The sequence below is a fragment of the Tasmannia lanceolata genome, unplaced genomic scaffold (assembly GCF_043159265.1).
Source record: "Tasmannia lanceolata isolate RefF3 unplaced genomic scaffold, GAP_Taslan_0.1 ptg000023l, whole genome shotgun sequence".
Lineage (NCBI taxonomy): Eukaryota > Viridiplantae > Streptophyta > Magnoliopsida > Canellales > Winteraceae > Tasmannia > Tasmannia lanceolata.
In genome coordinates this window covers 635,001-655,030 of record NW_027518700.1, presented here as the reverse complement: position 1 = coordinate 655,030, position 20,030 = coordinate 635,001, and the positions used below count along the sequence as shown (strand labels likewise).

General features: G+C 38.9%; 3 protein-coding genes across 5 annotated transcripts in view; 2 read left to right on the top strand and 1 right to left on the bottom strand.

Annotated features, from left to right (window-relative positions):
• The window catches only part of LOC143856818 (peroxisome biogenesis protein 5-like), a 38,943-nt gene extending 35,547 nt beyond the window's left edge, over window positions 1–3,396 (top strand). The window contains exons 11-15 of one of the 2 annotated variants that reach the window (XM_077367101.1): window positions 394–618; window positions 1,485–1,550; window positions 2,508–2,602; window positions 2,754–2,863; window positions 2,958–3,396. In XM_077367101.1, coding sequence (XP_077223216.1) covers window positions 394–618; window positions 1,485–1,550; window positions 2,508–2,602; window positions 2,754–2,832 — 465 coding nt within the window. In that variant the 3' untranslated portion in view covers window positions 2,833–2,863; window positions 2,958–3,396. Of the gene's footprint in view, window positions 1–393; window positions 619–1,484; window positions 1,551–2,507; window positions 2,603–2,753; window positions 2,872–2,957 lie in introns of both variants that reach the window. The other variant, XM_077367100.1, reaches the window with a different exon arrangement.
• A 1,425-nt stretch (window positions 3,397–4,821) lies between these two features.
• On the bottom strand, window positions 4,822–13,598 carry LOC143856820 (pentatricopeptide repeat-containing protein At2g20540-like). 2 transcript variants are annotated; one of them, XM_077367104.1, is made up of 4 exons: window positions 13,446–13,464; window positions 12,509–12,608; window positions 12,184–12,380; window positions 4,822–7,644 (listed from the first exon to the last, which is right to left on the bottom strand). In XM_077367104.1, exons 3-4 carry the CDS (start codon window positions 12,248–12,250, stop codon window positions 5,897–5,899), a joined length of 1,815 nt encoding a protein of 604 aa, XP_077223219.1. In that variant the 5' UTR covers window positions 12,251–12,380; window positions 12,509–12,608; window positions 13,446–13,464; the 3' UTR covers window positions 4,822–5,896. The 2 variants fall into 2 exon arrangements, with proteins under 2 accessions (XP_077223219.1, XP_077223220.1); XM_077367105.1 differs by lacking the exons at window positions 12,184–12,380; window positions 12,509–12,608 and having other exon boundaries at window positions 13,446–13,598.
• A 26-nt stretch (window positions 13,599–13,624) lies between these two features.
• Window positions 13,625–20,030, top strand: part of LOC143856819 (uncharacterized) — a 17,390-nt gene continuing 10,984 nt past the window's right edge. The window contains exons 1-6 of the mRNA XM_077367102.1: window positions 13,625–13,769; window positions 14,540–15,585; window positions 17,145–17,229; window positions 17,322–17,417; window positions 17,523–17,675; window positions 17,787–17,894. Of these exons, the coding sequence (XP_077223217.1) occupies window positions 14,621–15,585; window positions 17,145–17,229; window positions 17,322–17,417; window positions 17,523–17,675; window positions 17,787–17,894 (1,407 nt within the window). The 5' untranslated portion in view covers window positions 13,625–13,769; window positions 14,540–14,620. The remainder of the gene's footprint in view (window positions 13,770–14,539; window positions 15,586–17,144; window positions 17,230–17,321; window positions 17,418–17,522; window positions 17,676–17,786; window positions 17,895–20,030) is intronic.

Genomic DNA, 20,030 nt, shown 5'->3' with positions numbered 1-20,030 from the left:
ACATAACCATTTCATTTATACATCTTGTACCCACTCCAATGTTTGAAAGAGCTCGATGGTCGATTTAGAACTCATTCAAGCCAACTTAGTCGACTATCCAAGCTCTTGTTTACAAAGAAGTTGGGTTTATGAGTCTTTATCCAAATCAAATTGGAAATTATAATACTTATTTCTAATTTAGAGTCCAAGTTTTCAGGCATTGATCCACACATTGTTCTCAATAAGAAGCCGATTAACATGAAGCGGAAATGGTTTCAGCTCTCAATATAATGAAAACACATAATGGTCAAGTGTAGTTTAGAAAACTGATGTTTCCCTTACCATACACACAGTTTAAGCGTTTTTTCTTAGTGCAATGTTGATTGAAAAGCTGATTGTAATTGTTGTTTGCAGGTTGCTAGGTTATTCAACGAAGCTGCTCAGATGTCACCTGAGGATGCTGATGTACATGTAGTACTTGGTGTCTTGTACAACTTATCTAGAGAATATGATAAAGCTATTTCATCCTTTCAGACGGCACTAAAACTCAAACCACGTGATTATTCACTCTGGAACAAACTCGGTGCGACACAAGCCAACAGCGTTCAGAGTGCAGATGCAATATTTGCCTATCAACAGGTAGTTATCTCCTTTACATCTATATAAGGTAGTTCTTTAATGTTACTTGAAGAGCTCTAAACATATTCAATAGACATCCCCTTTGTAAATTGCCTTATGTTCATCTTGATGCTCTCTTAAATCTTACATATCTTTCATTGCTTCATATTGATTTCCTTTTTTTTTTTTGAGTGATAAAATAAGAATTTTATCAGAAGAAGGAGAACAACAGTTACCATTGAAAAAAAAGGAGAACATTAGTTAAAGGGAAAACTAGAACATGATGATGTCCCCCAAAGCATGAAAATAAGGGAAAACTAGAACAAGATGATGTTCAACAAAATTTTCAAAAAAAGATGATGTGCCTCAAAGCATGAAAATATTCAGAAAATCAGAAAAAAAAACTGTGAACTTTATTATGAGGCAACTGTAGCATCCCCGTATGTCAATTTATAAAGGAATCATCTATGCAGTAATAAACATATCTCCATCTACTCTTGCCAATCTGTCAGCCATCTCATTAGCACTTCTTGGGATGTGCTTCAGGAAAGGGGAATCCCCACTCCTAATATCTCTTACTTCATTAATAAACATATCTCCATCTAATTCCCTCTTTATAAAAGAATCTTTATTTCTTTCAACCTAAATGAAGCATGTGGAATCACTTATCATTGTATTTTTTATTTTTGTCACCAATGTTCCATTTGTCAAAAAAATGAGGGATAGTAATTCTTAGCTGTATTTCATTCTCGTATCTTGTGTTTCGTATTTTTTATTTGTTTTACATCCTGTTATGCTTTCGATTTTGAATGCCATGCCTATGTTCCTTTTATTGATTTTCTAAATAAAGCTAATTTATGTTTCTTGTTTTCTCTGTGGGTTCATAGGCACTAGATTTGAAGCCCAACTACGTTCGTGCATGGGCAAATATGGGCATCAGTTATGCCAACCAGGTATGCTGCATACTGTCACTTATTCAATTAATCTCTGAGATTAAAGATGTGTAAATGATATTGGCATTTCTTCACCTGCTTCTGAAAGTCACGTGGTGCTTTCGAGGATAATGAGTGTAATTAGTTTTATGATTCATCAACTGAAACTTCCAACGACATTCTCTCAGGATGTGATTTCCAAATTCTGTCTTTCAATTTCCAATGTCTTGGCGAAGCAATGAAAAACTTCTGTTCATAAAAGTTGGAATTTTCTCTTCCTATTCAAAACATGCTAAAATGAGTCAACCGGCCAAATTTTGAGTTGGTCAATGATTGGTATAACACTGAAATATGCACAATGATGGTTTACGACAATGATTAAAAGCCCCTTTAAGCTTTAAGATATGAAGTACAAAGTTCTCAATGGTTGTGGGCCATTGATGTAAATGCTTAAATATATGGCAGCATACATGAAGTCCATGGTGTTTCGTGTTTTGGTTATGGCCTAGTGTAGAGGGAAACCATTTTCAAAGTAGGAAGTGAATGCTTATATTTTTCCAGCATGTTCGCTGGTACTCCCACATGCATTCCTTTTCATTTGCCTAAAATCAGTGTTTACCTGTCAATGAATATCTTCAAACTCAAATATGGAGAACAATTGGTTCTTGCAAAGTTTGGTCGCAACTTTGTAATTTTGAAACAGTTTTCTAAATGCTGGTTATTAAGACACATTTATTGGTATTCCATAACTCGAGTATATGTGTTTTATTCTAGTCTTCCATCCCCTTGATTGATATTTCTAAACTAATAATTTGTTATTCCTAACCGTGCATCCCCTTAATTGATATTTGAACATTCACTTGCGAAGGTATTCTTAATGGGCGTATTTGTAGAACTTAATATAGCTGTTAGTTTTATCACAAAAATATATGGACGTGTCAGTTTCGGTTTTCTATAAACATGTTTATGGTGTTTCAGGGCTTATATGAAGAATCCATCCAATACTATGTGAGAGCACTGGCAATGAATCCCAAGGCAGATAATGCCTGGCAATATTTGAGGATTTCTCTCAGGTACATTGCTATTTTGAAGTTAAATTTCTCCCAATCAATCCGTTGAAATGTAGTGTGTTATTTATGAGTTCAAAATCTTGAAATATGGGGCTCCACTGGATGAAAAGTAAAAAAAAAAATCACAAGCCTGTGTTCTTTTCCTTTTGTGCAGTTGTGCTTCTCGAAACGATATGTTGGAAGCTTGTGATTCACGGAATCTTGATGTTCTTCAGAAAGAGTTCCCTCTGTGATACTAACTTGTTGGGCTGTTGATAAGTTGAGGTAAAAAGGTATGAATTTAGAAGCTCTGGTCTTTTAGTTTAGAGCATGTTCTAAGATGAATTTGGGCTTCTGGGCATGTGCCAACTCATTCCAGGAGGTGTATTCCATGGTCAGAATTTGAGTTAAGGTACGATGGCGTTCTGTCTTGAGATTCAGTGTTTTAGAAGAGACGTATAAAGATTGAAGTGCAAATGAGGGAGATTCAGTCGTGTCGTGGATATCAACTTCAAATGGTGAACAAGTGTTCAAGAGCAGCAAGCAGTGGGTGTGGAAGGATGATAGAAAGTTATTTAGGCTATGGCAAATATAGCTCTTAAAAATGCTGTATTAAATCAACTTATTTTGATTAGGGCAAATAAAGCTCTTAAAAATGCAGTTATGAAATCTCATCACCCTCTACGAATAAAGAATTCACAAGCGGGAATATACACGTTTACCAGAATTCCTGCTGCTTCTATCAATGTTTAGAATATTATGTTAAACCCAAATTGGATTTTCAAGTTTAAAAAAAAAAGGACATTTTGAAGCGAGCACTTTGATTTTTAAAGACCTTGATTGAAAAGAACAAGTTTCCACTTCGAGTCAACCTAAGTGTTGAATCTTGATTTGACTCGGCCAGCTTTATTCTCTTTCCAGACATTTGGTATGTTTATGATCAGAACTCGTGTGCCAAATTTTGACTTCTAAGGAGTAATTCATAGCATGTCTACATGTTCACGTGTCACAGTACCAGTGTGAAGCCATATGTTTTTGGTTAAGAAGACGGGTTCCGTTTTGCTAGCAGCTTGTGTGGCCTCAGGGTTGTCTGCTTGTGAAAGTAGTGGGTTGCAACTTGCAACTGACGTTGGGCAGATCGGGTCTAATTTTTAACAGGAAAACCTGAGATTCATAAACCCTTGTTTCACTCTGGCTACTTGAGTATCTCTGTCTATGTAATCTTCAATCCGCAAAATTTCCAGAGAGAGAGAGAGAGAGAGAGCCCCAAGCATGGTAGTCTCATCATCATGCTTTACATCAGCAGCCAGCATTTCTTGGAAAAAGTTGAGTAGCCTCACGTCACCGGGTTTGCATTTATTAGCAAAGCCCGAAATCATGGCCGTCCATGCAACAACCACTCGTCTTTCAACCATCCATGCAAACAACAATCTAAATCTTGCACTTGCAATGTCTCTCCGGCCCTCGCATAACCACCAACCATTTTTGAATGTCAGGTCCAACACAAGAGAAATGCATCCTGTCTAAAAACCATCTCACCATTTCCAAATTTCCAAATCGAGCGTAGTAGACCATTACATTCCCCATGATGTTATTTCTGGCAGTAGAGCAGATTCTTATGCCGGCCCCAAATGTCTCACGTTATCCAAGACTCACTTGGCCATCTCAATTCCATTGTATTTCATGTACATGTTTAGAAGAGCAGTCTGGATGAAAACATCAGACACAAAACCGAGTTTCACATCAGCATGGATCTGTTCACCTTCGGAGAGAGCTTCAAGAGTTGCAGCACAAGATTTGAGTGCGACTGGAAAGTTGAAAGTATATTGGGTTGAACATGCTGGTGTTTCATAGAACACAACTGCTTCTCTAAATGAGCCATTGCATGAGAAAACCTCTCATCATGGAAGTCGATCTGATTGTAACCCACACAAGCACACCCTTATTCTCCAACCAACATGAGACCAGTTAAAAGCTTCAGTATCAGCAAATTATCCCGGTGCAATATCCATGGACAAGCATCTGAGAATGGATCGGGTTCAGTCCATCTAAACTTGCCAACCTCTCCGACAAGCCACCACATTAATCCCTTGCTTGTTTGCTTGGAAGTTACTCGAGAACCTGAGACCCCTCCACGAAACACCAGGTTTTGCCACAATCCCGAGAAACATGACAATTTGATAGGATGAAAATCAAGGAAAATCCAGACATTTCTCTTCTTACTCAATAATCGAACAAGTATCTTTCTAAAATGGCAAACAGGCCCCGAATACTCCTTCAATTTCCTTAAATTTACAAAATATCCTGCTCTATAAAATCTCGTAAAAACAAAAAGGACTCCAAACCAGTATATAATCAATGAGACCAAGTTCGAATCAATCTCAATCTAGTTTTTTTGAACATATGGGAACTGCTAGGGCCACGCACCTTGGCCACCAATGATGGAACCCGGCTAGTCATAAAGGGGTTGTCAGGTTCAGTCCCACAGATGTTGCTTATGACAAGGACATAATTAAGCTGGAATCAGAAGCTGTATGCCCTCACGCTGTATAGTATTCACCATGGCCTGAGATTAGATCAACTACCTGGAGAATTCCATCACGTACATAGAGAATTCATGGGATCAACTCCACTTGATCAAGAAACTAATTTGAGTTAAGGTGGTAACTCGGTTTTAATAGGAGCTGAGAAAACTAGATCGAGTGGTCAAATAATTTGACCTCATTCTTTTCCACTCTGTCCTTTGCCAACCTCTTTGCTCTCTCATTGGGTGATCGTTTCGTATGCATGAATTCTGGGCGAACAATCGAACAAAGGTCTCTCACTTCCAAAATGATCACTGCCAATCTCCATGGCCCCGTGCCCTGTTACTTGCCCACATCGGATTTTTTTGTAAACCTTGGTAAAGAAGTCATTGCCTTGGTAAACCAGCTACCTACTTCCAGCCTCAGTATAACATATATCAGATTAAGGAAAATATTTATTCCATGTTCATATGTATAAAGAATTGGATAAGGCACTCCCATATCAGCCGGTTGAGAAGCAGTCAGACCATTGAGTTTGTTCATCAGTTTACAAAATACTCTGCCACCAGAAATTGGAAGGGAAAAGCAATAGCTATCACTTGTCAATGGGTACATATTGGAAGCACAAAACACTACAATTATTTTTGTAGTTTGTACCCTCGAAATCAATGCATTCTTTCAAAAGAATGCTCAGTTAATAGTTGGTTGCACATCTTATTAAATTCTAAATCACCATCCTGGTCGGAATTACGCAATTATAAATATCAGTTATTTGACATACCAGAACTAGCCTCTACAAAGCTTCCAAACTCCTCCTAGTCATGCAACCTGAATCAGGATCCAACACATAACCAGCCCATACTAATTCCAAAGATAAGTGCCTCAATGTTGCATAAATAGGCAGGTATTGTGGGTGATTTGCATCTCCAATGTAGAACTTGTGGACAACATTATCCACCTCGATCCAACTGCACCCTGCTGTTTTGGCCACCCTGCTTCCCCTCATCCTACGCCTGACCTTTGCAACATCATCCCACATATGGGCTCTAGCATAAATATTAGACAGCAGCACATAGTTGCCAGGATTATCAGGCTCTATCAGAAAAAGCTTCCGCGCAGCAATTTCGCCAATTTCAACATTACAGTAAGTCCTGCAAGCGTTAAGAAGAGCACCCCATACACCAGCATGAGGCTCAAATGTCATCGTCTTTACTAATTCATAAGCCTCTACCACAAACCCTGCACGGCCGAGGAGATCAACCATGCAAGCATAATGATCAACCATAGGCTCAATTGCATAGTCTCTAGTCATGCAATTGAAGTATTGACGGCCACAATCTAGCAGCCCAGCATGGCTGCACGCCGTCAAGACACCTAAAAAGGTGACTCCATCTGGTGTTATCCCACCTGTCTGCAAATCTGAGAACAGTTTTAGGGCCTGCTTTCCATTGCCATGGGTAGCAAAGCCCATAATCATCGCATTATATGACACCGTGTCCTTAACAGGCATCATGCAGAACACACTATAAGCTTCATCAATGCTCCCACATTTGGCGTACATGTCGATCAAGGAATTGAACACATGAACATTCATTTCCATGCCATTCTTCTCCAAGTAGTCATGCATCTGTTTTGCTTTCTCCAGTGCTCCAATCTGACCACAGACAGAAATCACGACGGCAATTGTTACCTGACTGGGTTTTACATTTTCCGATTGCATCTTATCAAAGAGTTCTAAAGCTTCATGCCATTGTCCACTGTGAGAATACCCCGTAATCAAGGCATTCCAAGAGGTAACATCTCTGTTGGACATTTGATTGAAAAGTTGCTGTGCAACCTGCATATTTCCACGATTAGTATAACCAGATATCATGGCAGTCCATGAGATTGAATCCCTCTCAACCATCTTGTCAAAGATTTCTCGGGCAGCTTTGATATTACCAGCCTTGGTATAAGACACGATCATTGAATTACATACCACAATATTTCTGTCAGATATCATTTCAAACAAACTTGTTGCCGCTTGAATGCAGCCAAACTTGGCATACATGTCCATCAGTGTAGTTTGTACATAAACATCAGACTCCAGGCCCAGCTTAGTAGCATGAACATGGATTTGGTTGCCTTCTTGTCTGGATGACAAAAATGAGCATGCTTTCAGAACGGATGAAAGGGTGAAGCTGTTTGGTTGGATTCCACGTTGATGCATCATTTTATAGATTAAGATAGCTTCCACAGTAGCCTGAGACTGCTGCTTGGAATAAGCCGTAATCATGGCAGTCCATAGGAATACATTTGCAGAATTTATCAAATCATCAAAAATCAAGCGGGCGTATGTAATGTTTCCCAATGCTTTACTGCAGGACACAAGCTTAACGGCAAAATAGTTTTCGCTATGGAGCCCATTGCTGACTATCTGAGCATGTATCTGCATCAACAATTTCAACGATGTGCATTTCTGGAGGTGTTCTTCAATTACTGCTGCTCTGGCGATCAGTTGAAGAGGAATTTGTTTCAACGGCATGTAACCACCACAGAATTCTGCCCATAAAAGTAATAGTCCATTCAAGATGGTGCACAAAGAAGCCTAACCACCTTGTGGAGGAAGGTGATATCTATATGATTATTACCCAATGCAGCTGATAATTTAACATCAGAACTAGTCTTGTGAAACACAAAAAGTAAGGAGAGTGGCATTAAGATTATTACCCAATTCAGTGATGGGTTAACATCAGAACGGATCTTGTGAAAGGCAAAAGCAAGGTAGAAGAGTTTCACGCAATAGGTGAGTAAGCCTCATGATGGTCATGCGTAGTTAGTTAAATAAAAAAAGATGAAGTATAGTACAGATTAGAAGAACTGTGAAAAATAGTAGAAAAATAGGGGAACTAAGAAAAATAGGTAGATAGACAAGTAAAACAAAAAATAATAGATGCATCATATGTCAAACACGAGCCCAAATTGTAATAATACTTTATACAATTACATAATACATATAATTACTAGTCCATAAAAAAATATATACAACAATAGTCACTGTAAAAGAGGGTCGTAGGGATAAATCGAGTAGAATGGCCAAAAGTGCCAAGTCTGAGGAAGAGGGTGGTAGGGATAAATCGAGTAGATGGTTGGGGGACTGGTTTTGCCTCTCCTGCACTTACTGTAACTTCAGTTGGCGGAATAGACGAAGACGATGCCAGCAAAAAAAAAATCGCTATCTCCATCCGTTTCCCTACTTGAGAAAAGCCATTCAGAACCGTATGAGCGGGGGAGGGATCCCAAATGGGGAGTTAAGAAAAGAGCAGGAAGGCGGCATGGGGACTGGTTATGCCCCTCCCGTGAGTACTTTAACTTCAAGTGGCGGGGCAAATGCCGGTGGTGCCAGTAGATTAGAAACTTCCCAAATTTGGTGACCCGTGTTAGCTCAACAATCTCACTAGAGGCTGATAATAGTGAGGACGAGCGATGGCCTGACACCGATAAAATCTCATCACATGCGGAGGGAGAGGTTTCAACCTTATCCATCTCGGTCAGGGAAGTGGAAGTACGAATGGATACCCTAAAGGCTTGTCGGATAGGGAGAAAGAGAGATAACAATGGGACCTTAGAGGATCTTGGGCTTTGGGCACAAAACCATTGGGATATCCCATCCCTACATTGTCCCTGCATCATGGCGAGGAACGAGTTCCTTTTTATGTTCGAATCGGAGAAGCAGGCCTTAAAGATTCTTACCAAGGGACCGGAGCCATTGGGGAATCAATTGCTCTCTATCTCACCTTGGAATAAGGATTTTATTCAAAGTGCGGAAGCTCTCTGGGTCAATTTCTATAGTATCCCATTACATGCTTGGGCCATTTCAACGGTGGAAGCCTTAGGGAGCCTCTTTGGTAAGGTTCTGGAGACGAAGATGGAAGGTAATTACCAGCATTGCATGAGTTTTGTATCGGCCAAAAGCATAGCTACTCGATGGAAGCTCTCAGGTACTTTTGTTAAAATCCGGATCTCAGACCGTTACTATACCATTGGAATTAAAATCCAAGAGAAAGTAGGGGAATGCTCAACTAATCTCGAGCCCTCCAGTTCTAAGGGCCGGCCATCTTCATTGGTCGAAGCTACTCCAGGTCTCGCAGGTTTAGGTACTTCGGCAGTACCACCGTTCGAAGGCCTTCTGGAGTTGCAGGGCAGGCTCTTCGGCGAACTTTTGAGACCCACTCTGAATTCAAATTTCAACTCTGTCCAATCAAATTCTAAAGCGTGCTGATCAAGAATGGACCTGTGGAAGTTGCGTTGGGATCTGGGAACAAGAGATTTGGTCAAATTTGCCTGTTACCTGCTGGGTCTGGCTTTACGACAAATGTCCTACCTGCCCCTAAAAGAAAAGCTGGATGGATGGATCCTCCTACTAAGAAGAGGATCTCAATTGGTCCTATTCCAAAATTTAGGAATTTTCAGGAATCTTTTAAACCTTGGGCTTATGGTTTGAGCCATTTTGGATTAAAATTCAAGGCTCGGAAGGCTAGTTCTAAAGGAAAGCTTCTTAAAAGGAAATGGGAGAAACCCTCGGAATCTAATCCAGTAGGGATAAAGGAGAAATCTTTTAGCCGGATTCCAAAATTCCATTAAACATTTTCCCATCTGCCCAGTGTTTGTACTGCCTATGGATAAGTAATCAATAGCCTCCCCCTAGCTTCGATGAAGTTTTTGGTCTTGGGGGAGCAGGGGCCCCAGCTCATAGTACTTTCATTAGGGTTTGGGCTAAAGATATCTAAAGCGTACTACAAAAGTTTCCTTGATCTCATTATTTTTTGGGTGTTGGAGAGAGGGCTGCAATCCTTAACTATCTAACATTTTGGTGTGAAAAGAAGCATCCTGTCAGGATTAGGTTATCATTTCTCATCTTGCTTAGCATAATTCTCTACATAGTTCTATTACCGAGGAGAGAGAAGTTGTAAAGGTTATGGTATTGGGTTAGAGGGTATTACAAATACCGTATTTTGAAGAGAAGTATTTATACACGATAGTGGAGAAGGGGGACGGTCCCAAGCAAGATAGAATGGGTACGACAATGAGATTGCGTACTGAACAAAATCACATTAGAATAGCTTGTGGATAGGAGACAATTGAGTTATTCTACCAGACATGACCCTTTACATGTCCTTTGATCTGAGGGGTTATATTGGTCTGTTGGCGAGTCTCTCATTTTTGGTCTATCTAACCGTGATTCTCTTGGAGTCACCAGAGGGTAGTACTAAAGTGTTGGACAAACCTTTGGGTCAATAGTGATACCCGACATAAAATTCTCCACCTATTTTATAGGATAACATCTACGGTTTTGGTCACGTGTGCACGCCTTTGGCGTGCTCTTTTTTTTTGCTCGTTGGAATTGGATCACTATTATTTCCTTATTGAGGTGTTCACCGTTCGATCCTTCGTGGTTTGCAGATTTATTTGTCGGGCAGTCATTCAAGATGAGGCCTTTTTTATCGCTCTCGTTGTTGTGCTGCTTCAGAGGGAGTTGCTCCTTTCTAGTGGCCGTTGTTCTTGACTATTGTACACTCATTGTGGTCGTTATCTTTTATTATGCTTTCTTTATGTATTCACCACACTAGCTTGATGAGTGTTATACCAAGCTGGATGTGTGTGAGCTTATTGTACTTTTTGTTATTTTTAGTTGTTTGTTGTAGCTTCTTTGTAGCAAGCTGAAGTTACATAGTATATACACTCAATCTTGAGGGGGAGTGATGAATAATATGTAAGGGTAGTTTAGGCATTACATGTTGTTTAGGGGGTATTGTAGTCTTTGTACACTACTGCCGTAATTGGGGACTATATATACATCATTAACATAAGAGAGATTTTATACAGTGCAAGCCCTTACAATCCCATATTTTTTAAAAAGTATTGTAAGGGCCTCACTATAGGATGATCCAAACCGTCCATATGATGGGCCATAACGTAAATAGGTTGCGCCCAAAAAATCATTTCCATAGGATGATCCCAAGTCCCAACCCTCCGATCCATAGATGAACTGCATATTATGGAAACCTCTATAGATCGGAGGGCTAGGATCATCCTATGGAAATGATTATTTGGGCATAACCTATTTACGTTATGGTCCATCATATGGACAGTTTGGATCATCCTATAGTGTGGTCCGTACAGTACTTTTTGAAAAATAAGGAACTATACCGTATAAAATCTCTACATAAGGAGCTCCCAAGTGGAGACTCTCCACCCTCTTCACCACTCTTCTTCTTCCTCTCTAACCCTAACTCCATTTCTAACACACCTCAACGCACTTAGTGTAGACTTCAAGGGCTCTTGATGTTATAAAAAGAATGATTAGCACTAATCTGATTCGATCGTGCTTTCGATGCAAGACGAAATAGTCGAGGAATTACTAGTAAAATTGAAAAAGGACATTACCAATAAATATATCCATTGAATGGGATTAAAGCCCAATCAGCGTATAATAATAAAGTATATGGAATCACCCTCCCCAAGGTGCTATAAGAAAAGTGGCATAGGAGTCTTAGCCGTGTTGCTAAGGTCAGACATCTTGGGGTCTCTTGGGTGCCATCACAGGGCTTGAGCTAGTCCATAGGTAGTTGGCAGGGTCTCAAGGTTCTTTGGAGAGTTGCCCCTAATGTGATTTTGTGAGGATTATGGAATAAAAGGAACAATAGGTTCTTTGATTAGCAAGTCTCATCTTAGCAAAATGATTAGAGAAATCAAGTTATTCATATCGAGTGGATGAAAAGAACTCCCGAACTTCTCGGTTGGAGACATTTTCTGAAACAGTACTGTCATTCCCATCAGTTTTTTGAGACCGGGTATGATAGTGGCTAGAAGGGATCTTCCTCCCTAGCACTCTCAAGTTGAATCATGAAAGATCTCAAGCCAAATAACAAAGCAAAAATATCAAAGGCATACCAACAATTCAGATTTAACAAAAATATAATCTTATGATTAGGCATTTTACGATGTCTAGTAGAAGAATTGGAAATGATAAAGAAAACAATTCCACTTCTTCTTGTATCTATGATAACATTGTTTTAAGACCTATAGACCCTTCACTACCTGAAGTAAGCTTCAGATTTGAAAGATGAGCGCCAGTCAAAAAGCTATTTAAATGGTGATCAAACATTCAGGGGCCCTGCTTCAAACCTCTTCACCCTTGGATTGTCCATTTGCCCCTGCATCCATTGCCCTCAAACTTTCAGCCATCATCCGCTCCCTGTTCTTCATCTGCCTATCTACACCAACCATCCATAGGCCTAAACAAGTAAACACGATGAAGTATTAGCAGAGGGTAACCAAAAAAATGTAGAAGAGAACGCTGATTCGGATGCCAAACGAAGGATGGTAACTTTACTACCAAAACGTGGAAAGTAGAAATAGTTACCAAGAATCTACCTATTGCACTTCCTATAGCACAAAACCATAGAACTCTGAGTGACCATTTATCCCCGACAACTCCTCTCGTTCCCATCTTTTGTTGCAAGCTGATGTAGCCAAACAGAAATACAGATCAATCAAGCACGAAACTGGAAAGACGACTGTTGTCAAAAAGCCCCACTAAAACTTAAAATATAGAAGAAAAAGAAGGGTGAGTTAGGGGTGAAAAGCAGAAACATCAAGCGACAGTGAAATGTCGCTAAATATTGAAGCTGGTGTAAAAGCAACTGCATTAAGAGAAAGTGCATTTAGTTCTAGAGGCTTCTAAAGCTGATCGAATAAACAGAGGATCAGATGAGGAATGAAATTTTTTTCAAAAAAAAAAATCACAAATGATTCAGAGTCGCCCACTCTATGAGGTGAATCAACTCGGCCAAGCAGAGGTGAGATAAGTTGTGATACCCTAGCTAACAATGGGTAGCCACAATCTGAAACGAAGAGGGCCTAAGCCAAGACCAAAGAATATAATCGAAGAAATAAGATAACAAAGTCCTAGAAACAACCTAAATCTTATTTGTGATACCCTAGCTAAAAAGGAATACCAATTTAAAGCCTACAATATCAATCGAATAATCTCAACTTCACAACCAAAACCATTAAACCATTTCCAATCGAATAACTCATCACTAATAATGAAATTTCAACACCATAAATAACAAAAACCCAAGGCTCACTCTAATCTAAAAAAAAAAAAAAAAAAACATAAATCTGCAGCCCTTAACAACCAAATCCAAAATGCATATCTAATCAAACAAGAAGAAAATATAATATATGCAAATCTAATCCCTCACAGTCATTTCATCGAACGCTTGACAAGCTAATCTAATCATCTGAAATGGAGAGCTCTATTCTCATAATAGTCATGGAGAGAGAGAGAGATATGCCTGTGATGGTTGGCAAGTGCTTCAAACGTAGCCGCAAAAAACACATGTGACACCGGTAGAAGCGTGTGATAGAATAGAAGGAAACTAGGGTGGTTCGTTTAGAGAAAGCTGTATTAGGGTATTTTCGTCATTCTGACTTGCGGCGTTTTGGTATTTAAAAGTAAATTATTACAAGTAGCCCGGTTAAATATTAAAAAACCGGTGAGAAAGGGGTGTTCCTGTGAATGAAAAGGGGCGGATATAGTATAATATATCAGCTCCCTCCCTTTTGTTTTTATTATTAATTTTCATTTCTAGGCTTTTCTTCCGCAGTAACGCAAACAGGTATTCCTTTCGTTTCCTTCTCATCCTTTTTCTTTTCTCTTGTTTTCGTATTTTTATAGAATTTCTGATTTGGACTGTTCTTACCGATGATCTAGATCCCCTGCAGATTCGCCTAATTTTGTTCATCATTTTTAGCATTATTTTTGTTTAATGTTGAAATCTAGGATGATTTCCAGAGATTTCATTGGATTCGATTCCTGATGTGTTACTTTGGATTTTTCAGTGATTTCGTGACTTCGGAGCGGAGCGTCTTTAGGAATTAAGATTATTGAATTTCTGATTTGAGCGGTTGTTAAAAGATTTTTTTATTTTTTTTTTCTGCATCGGTATCAAGAGACTTTTCGAGGGATCTGTTTTGTGATATTTTTATTGGAGTTCTAGGGGTCTCTGATTCTCAATTTTGCTGGATATATGGTTGCAGGAGGAAATATTGATTCGCCTTATTATTATCATCGTTATTAGTATTATTTTTCTTTAATGATGAAATCTAGGATTATTTCCAGAGATTTCACAGGATTCGATTCCCGAGGTGATAGGATTTTCAGAGATTTCATGTCGTTGGAACATCTCTAGAAATTATGATTTTTTTAAATGACTACGATTATTGAATTTCTGATTTGAGCCGTTGTTACAGATTTTCTTTCTTTTTTTTCATTTTCCTGCATCATTATCTAGAGACTTGGTTGAATTCGCGTTTGCGGATCTGTTTTGTGATTTTTATTGGAGTTCGAGGGCTTTCTAATTCTCAATTTTTCTCGATATGGTTACAGGAAGATATATTGTAGGATTCATTTCAAAAAAAGGAAAAAAAAGATACATTGTAGGATAGAAGTTTCCGAAGAAAATCTGCAATGTTGGAGCAATTGCTGATATTTACGAGAGGAGGTTTGATCCTCTGGACATGCAAAGAGCTGGGAAATGCTCTTAAAGGATCTCCGATCGATACTTTGATCCGATCCTGCCTCTTGGAGGAGAGATCCGGTGCTGCATCATACAATTATGACGCCCCTGGTGCAGCCTACACCCTCAAATGGACCTTCCACAATGAGCTCGGCCTCATTTTTGTTGCGGTCTACCAGCGGATACTCCATCTCCTCTATGTCGATGACCTTCTTTCGATGGTGAAGCATGAGTTCTCGCAGCTTTATGATCCGAAGCGTACAGTCTATGCTGATTTTGATGATGCCTTTCGGCAGCTCCGAAAGGAGGCCGAAGTTAGGGCCGAGGAAATGAAAAAAACGAAGCAGGTGGCAAGGCCCGTGAGTGCCTCAACCAACAAGCATGGGCTCCATAAGAGTGGTGGTGATGGTGATCACAATAGTGGTGGCTCTGGCAATGATGCTGCAGACGGTGATTCTGGTAATGGCCGCACTCTGGAGAATGGAAACTCCTCCAAAGTGTATGAGAACGATCCTCGTTCAGCCAGGCCCAAGGTTGTTAAGGGTGGTAAAGAGAATGGCGGGGGTTCCGACATTGGAGCCTTCGATGTAAATAAACTTAAAAACTTGCGCTCAAAAGCAGGGAAGAAAACAGATACTGTTGTTAGCAAGGCTCCCAAGGTGGAGCAAAAGAAAAAGATAACAAAGAAAAACAGAGTTTGGGATGATTCACCTCCTGAGTCAAAACTAGATTTTACCGATCCTGTAGATGAGAAAGGGGATGAGAATGTAGCAGTTGTGGCAGCAGACGAGGGTGAAAGCTTGATGGACAGAGAGGAAATTGCGAGCAGTGAAAGTGAGAATGAAGAAGACGAGGAAGTGGAGAATGCCAAGTCCAATGGAAAGAAGAAAGGATGGTTCTCATCAATGTTCCGCGGGTAAATATTTCCCTTCGGTGCCTTTTATTTTTCTTTTGTGCCCAATGATTTACATGGTTTATCTCGACTTTTAGAATGTTTCAGTTGTGGATTTTGTATGCTCCGTAAGAAATTGTTGTACTTTACTTTACTGCTTGTTTTGATGAATATATAATTGATCATCGATTACTTTTATGCTTGTGATGCACGTGCATAACATTCACAGGTGTATGACGAGTTGGAAACTCATATTTCATTTAAAAAAGAGACAAGTTGACAACTCATATCTTTTTAAGTCTTTTGGGAAAGATAATTAGTGGATCTAGTGGGTTAATCATGACACTATTAATTTTGACTGATGCTCATTTTTGTGGTTTGGTCATTTTGTTCTCTCTTCAATTGTTTATTTGAGCCAATGCAGAATGCAATACCAGTCATTCTCTTTTTTCACTATTTCACAACCTTTAATATTCTAGCATATTCGTGAATTTGACAATCATATTACCTAAATAACTATTTCACAACCTTTAATATTCTAGCATATTGGTGAATTTCACAATCATATATATATTACTATTTCTTGTCAGTGATGTTTGACAACATTGTATAATTGGTCAGTATTTGTGCTGGAATTAAATTTGATATAATCATATTAGATGAATCACCTCATGCTATATTGCTATTTGTATTATAGGAATATCATAATTTGGATTGTGGTTGAGTAAAGGGATGATTCAGTATATGATGGTTAGAGTTGATAACAGCGGCTTCTCCGTTCAGCAAATGAGGCTAAAGTGGTGTAAGATTTATGATGTAGTAATCATTGAGTGCCATTGGTGCTATGCTTTCCTGTTTACGCGTGTCACAATTGTGAGGGCTACATTTATGATTACAATTGTAGGCGCAAGTGCGCCGCATCTATTTTGTTATGGATACATCAACTGAAAAATGCATGATCGACATGAATGTGAAAATTGCCACCACACCCTACTCTGGTCCAAGTTGATTTTCAAAAGCCCAATGAAAGGTGGCAATCCATAGTAGGAGTATGATACTCCATCAGTTTAGAAGTTTTTCTTGTTTTCAAAAAATGTGAAAAAGTGGATCACATGCTGATTTAAAAGTGCTGCACTGTCATGTGGAGCATGTATGACATCTAATAGAGAAGGTATCGAGATTCCTGGCTGGCTGGCTTCTAGCTTGCAGGTGAAGGAAGGACCCTAAAATAATACAGGGCGCTGGTCATAACAATGAAATTATGTGTTCTTTCTTTGAGATTAATGATCTGCTAGGAAAGAGTTTGCCGGCTGTCAACATACCAATACCAAGAAGAGAAAAGAAGAGGTTTGGTTTATGCTAGTAATATTCATAGAAACTGTTGTCCAAAATCAACTTTGTTTCTGTGTCTCCGTCTAATGAATAATGATTTAGATTCTTAACATCATATTATTTGCCCGTCACGGTTCTTCTATTTTGTTCAACTGTGTGTAGAATATTTTTCAAAATTATTATTCCTATATTTGATGGAAGCTGATGGTTATATACTTAACAAGAAGTTTCTTGAAAATTTCCACCTTTAGTATTGGGGGCAATACAGTTTTGGAGAAGTTGGACCTGGAACCAGCCTTGAAAGCTCTTAAAGATAGGCTCATGACTAAAAATGTGGTATATTGATTTGTTGTGTTAATACTTTTCTTTTCTTACATTATTTCATATTGAGAGCCTGCGTGGTGATTTTACCATAATGGCATTGGCAGGCGGAGGAAATAGCTGAGAAGCTTTGCGAATCGGTAGCAGCTAGTCTTGAAGGTAAAAAGTTGGGTTCATTTACAAGGATTTCTTCAACCGTTCAGGTATGTAAAGGTCTTGTGCGAAATTTTGCTGTGGCTTTGGGTTGTTTACTTCCTATTTTTGCCTTCCAAAGGGCCTTACATTTTAGAATGTGATATTTACTGCAGATGGCAATGGAAGAGGCCCTTCTTCGTATTTTAACTCCAAGACGATCTATTGACATATTGAGGGATGTCCATGCTGCTAAGGAGCAGGGAAAACCATATGTTGTTGTTTTTGTGGGTGTCAATGGAGTCGGAAAGTCGACCAATCTCGCCAAGGCTAGGATCCTTTCCACTCTTTCAAATTAGACACCTTCAAATAAATCAGTTGATAGCAACATCTTATGAAGTGGAGCTATGATAATTTCCTTTCCAAATGCTACTGTACAGGTTGCTTATTGGCTTTTGCAGCATAATATTAGTGTTATGATGGCTGCTTGCGATACATTTCGATCAGGTGCAGTTGAACAGCTGCGAACTCATGCTCGCAGACTTCAGGTATGATCATTCTCACTAATTCATTTCTCTTGATGTTTGTTGCAGTTTAGTGATGGACCTTTTGTGACCATGGTTTCAAATTTCGGTTTTGGTCCTCACCGAAACTGAAATTTTGCCCGAAATCCGACGAAACCATTAAAATAATATTTTATTCGATCCCAAATTTCGGTCGAAATTTCGGGAAAATGTTAAATAATTAAGAACTCTTTTTTACCGTAAACCGGCGGTCAGGACCACCGCTATATCCAACAGAAAGACCGCCGGTATATCAAAAAATTAAAAAAAAAAGGGAGATATTTGGTTGAATATCCTAAAATTTCGGAAAAATGTACCGTTTCGGGTATGTGATTTCGATTTCGGTCCAAAATTTTGGATTTCGGTCGAAATTTACAACCATGTTTGTGACCTAACTTTTGGCAATCATCCATAGAGTAGGAAAGGGTAGAAGAAGATGGAATGTAAACTCAGTTCAATGCTTCATTAGTTTCAAAATATTGTTTAAATTGTTATTTATATGTGTGGGCAAACGTCCAAAATGCCCCTTGTCTCATAACTTGACCATTTTCAACACCCCCTCCCTCACCCTAACCCAAACCCCAAAACGATGCGTTGTGAAAAATGTTTATCTTGTTAATCAAATAGTGATGATGCTCAGCTATGAGGCCCTTCATGAATACATCTGCCTCTTGTGCTTCACTGCTGACGAGGATGGGATAAATTTCACCATTGTCTACCTTCTCACATATATGCTCTGTCATGCCATGATAGATTGGGTATTAGTTTTATTTTGATGGCACTTTGATTGTCACCCTAAGGAGCATGTATCCCAATCTCTACCATAACTCCAGTAGGAGATGTGTCTCAATTCTCAACCACGCAAGCTCTACTGTAGTGTATGTCATGGACTTGTAGTCTTTCTTTATGTGTCTAGATCTCCTACTCATTTTGCATGTGAATATCCACGCACTTCGTTTGTCTTATCTTTATGTACCCTGTAGAGTAGCGCATGATCTAGGGTGCCTATGATGTACCTTAGAATCCTCTAGGCTGCCTATAGATGTTTCTCTAGCATCGTGAAGATATTGACAACCTTATTTATGCTCATATGTTATGTCTGATATATTAAGTGTGCTATTGGAATATTCCTACTATAGATATTTTGACCTTCTTAGTGACTCTCTCTCTCTCTGAACGGAAAGAATTTATTAAAAACAGGGCAAAGCCCGAGGGACCAAGATGGTCAAAATACATTATAAATAAGAAAATCACTAACGCAAAAACCAAGGGTTAAAAAACTAGATTGAGAGTTCTTGGATTTTCTTAGGACTAGGGTTTGAGATAAAATTGATGGATGCAATAAAATAGTAAAGAACAAGGTTAGAAATACCAGAGCTAGGATTTATACTATGCACACTGATTAAAACTAGGGTTTCTTATCTTTAAAAAAAAACTAGGGTTTCTTATACTATTAAAATGCAATAGGAACAAATGAACAATCCATATCAATTTGATCGCGGGGTTGGGAAGAATGCCTAAAACCCTAGATGAACGAAGAGTTGGGAAATGACGATAATATTGACGAACTTAAGAATAAACTGAAGAACATTGGAAAAAGAATATGATATTTGAGTAGGAATACCTTTCAAAAAAAATATTGGAGCAGGAATACAAACTAAAAAGTTTGAAATAGATATAAATACATGAGTTCTAGAGAATAAAAAGATATCTTAGCACCACACTAACAAGTCCCAAGGCATCACACTGAAGATCAAGGTGTCACACCTCAGGGCAGAGTGTCCGTTATGAAACTTTCCATTTTGATGACATTGGATGATGACAATTTCCATTTTGAAACTTTCTACCCTCTTTTTTCTTCCCGCTATAATCTCTTCCCAATATCTATAGGGGATTGATATCAGCACCCCGTTTTCTCAATAATGCCCTTCATTTTACACTTTTCTAATTTGCTGTCTATGACTACTGCAGTTCCCAAACGGATCCCAACAGCCGGTCAAAAAAAAAAGTGTTTAACCAATAGTGGGTGCCATTATTAAAAAAAGAGTGCGGATATCAGAGTGTCCGCTATGTTTCTGTGTTGTTAAATTTTTTGTTTTAAGTTTTTTTTTCTATAAGATG

Excerpts from the sequence above, each read along its gene's own strand:
- LOC143856820 (XM_077367104.1), bottom strand. The coding sequence starts at position 12,250 with ATGTTTGATCACCATTTAAATAGCTTTTTGACTGGCGCTCATCTTTCA. Across the intron at positions 7,645-12,183 it reads AAATCTGAAGCTTACTTCAG|AATTCTGTGGTGGTTACATG; the intron begins GTAGTGAAGGGT and ends TTTTATGGGCAG.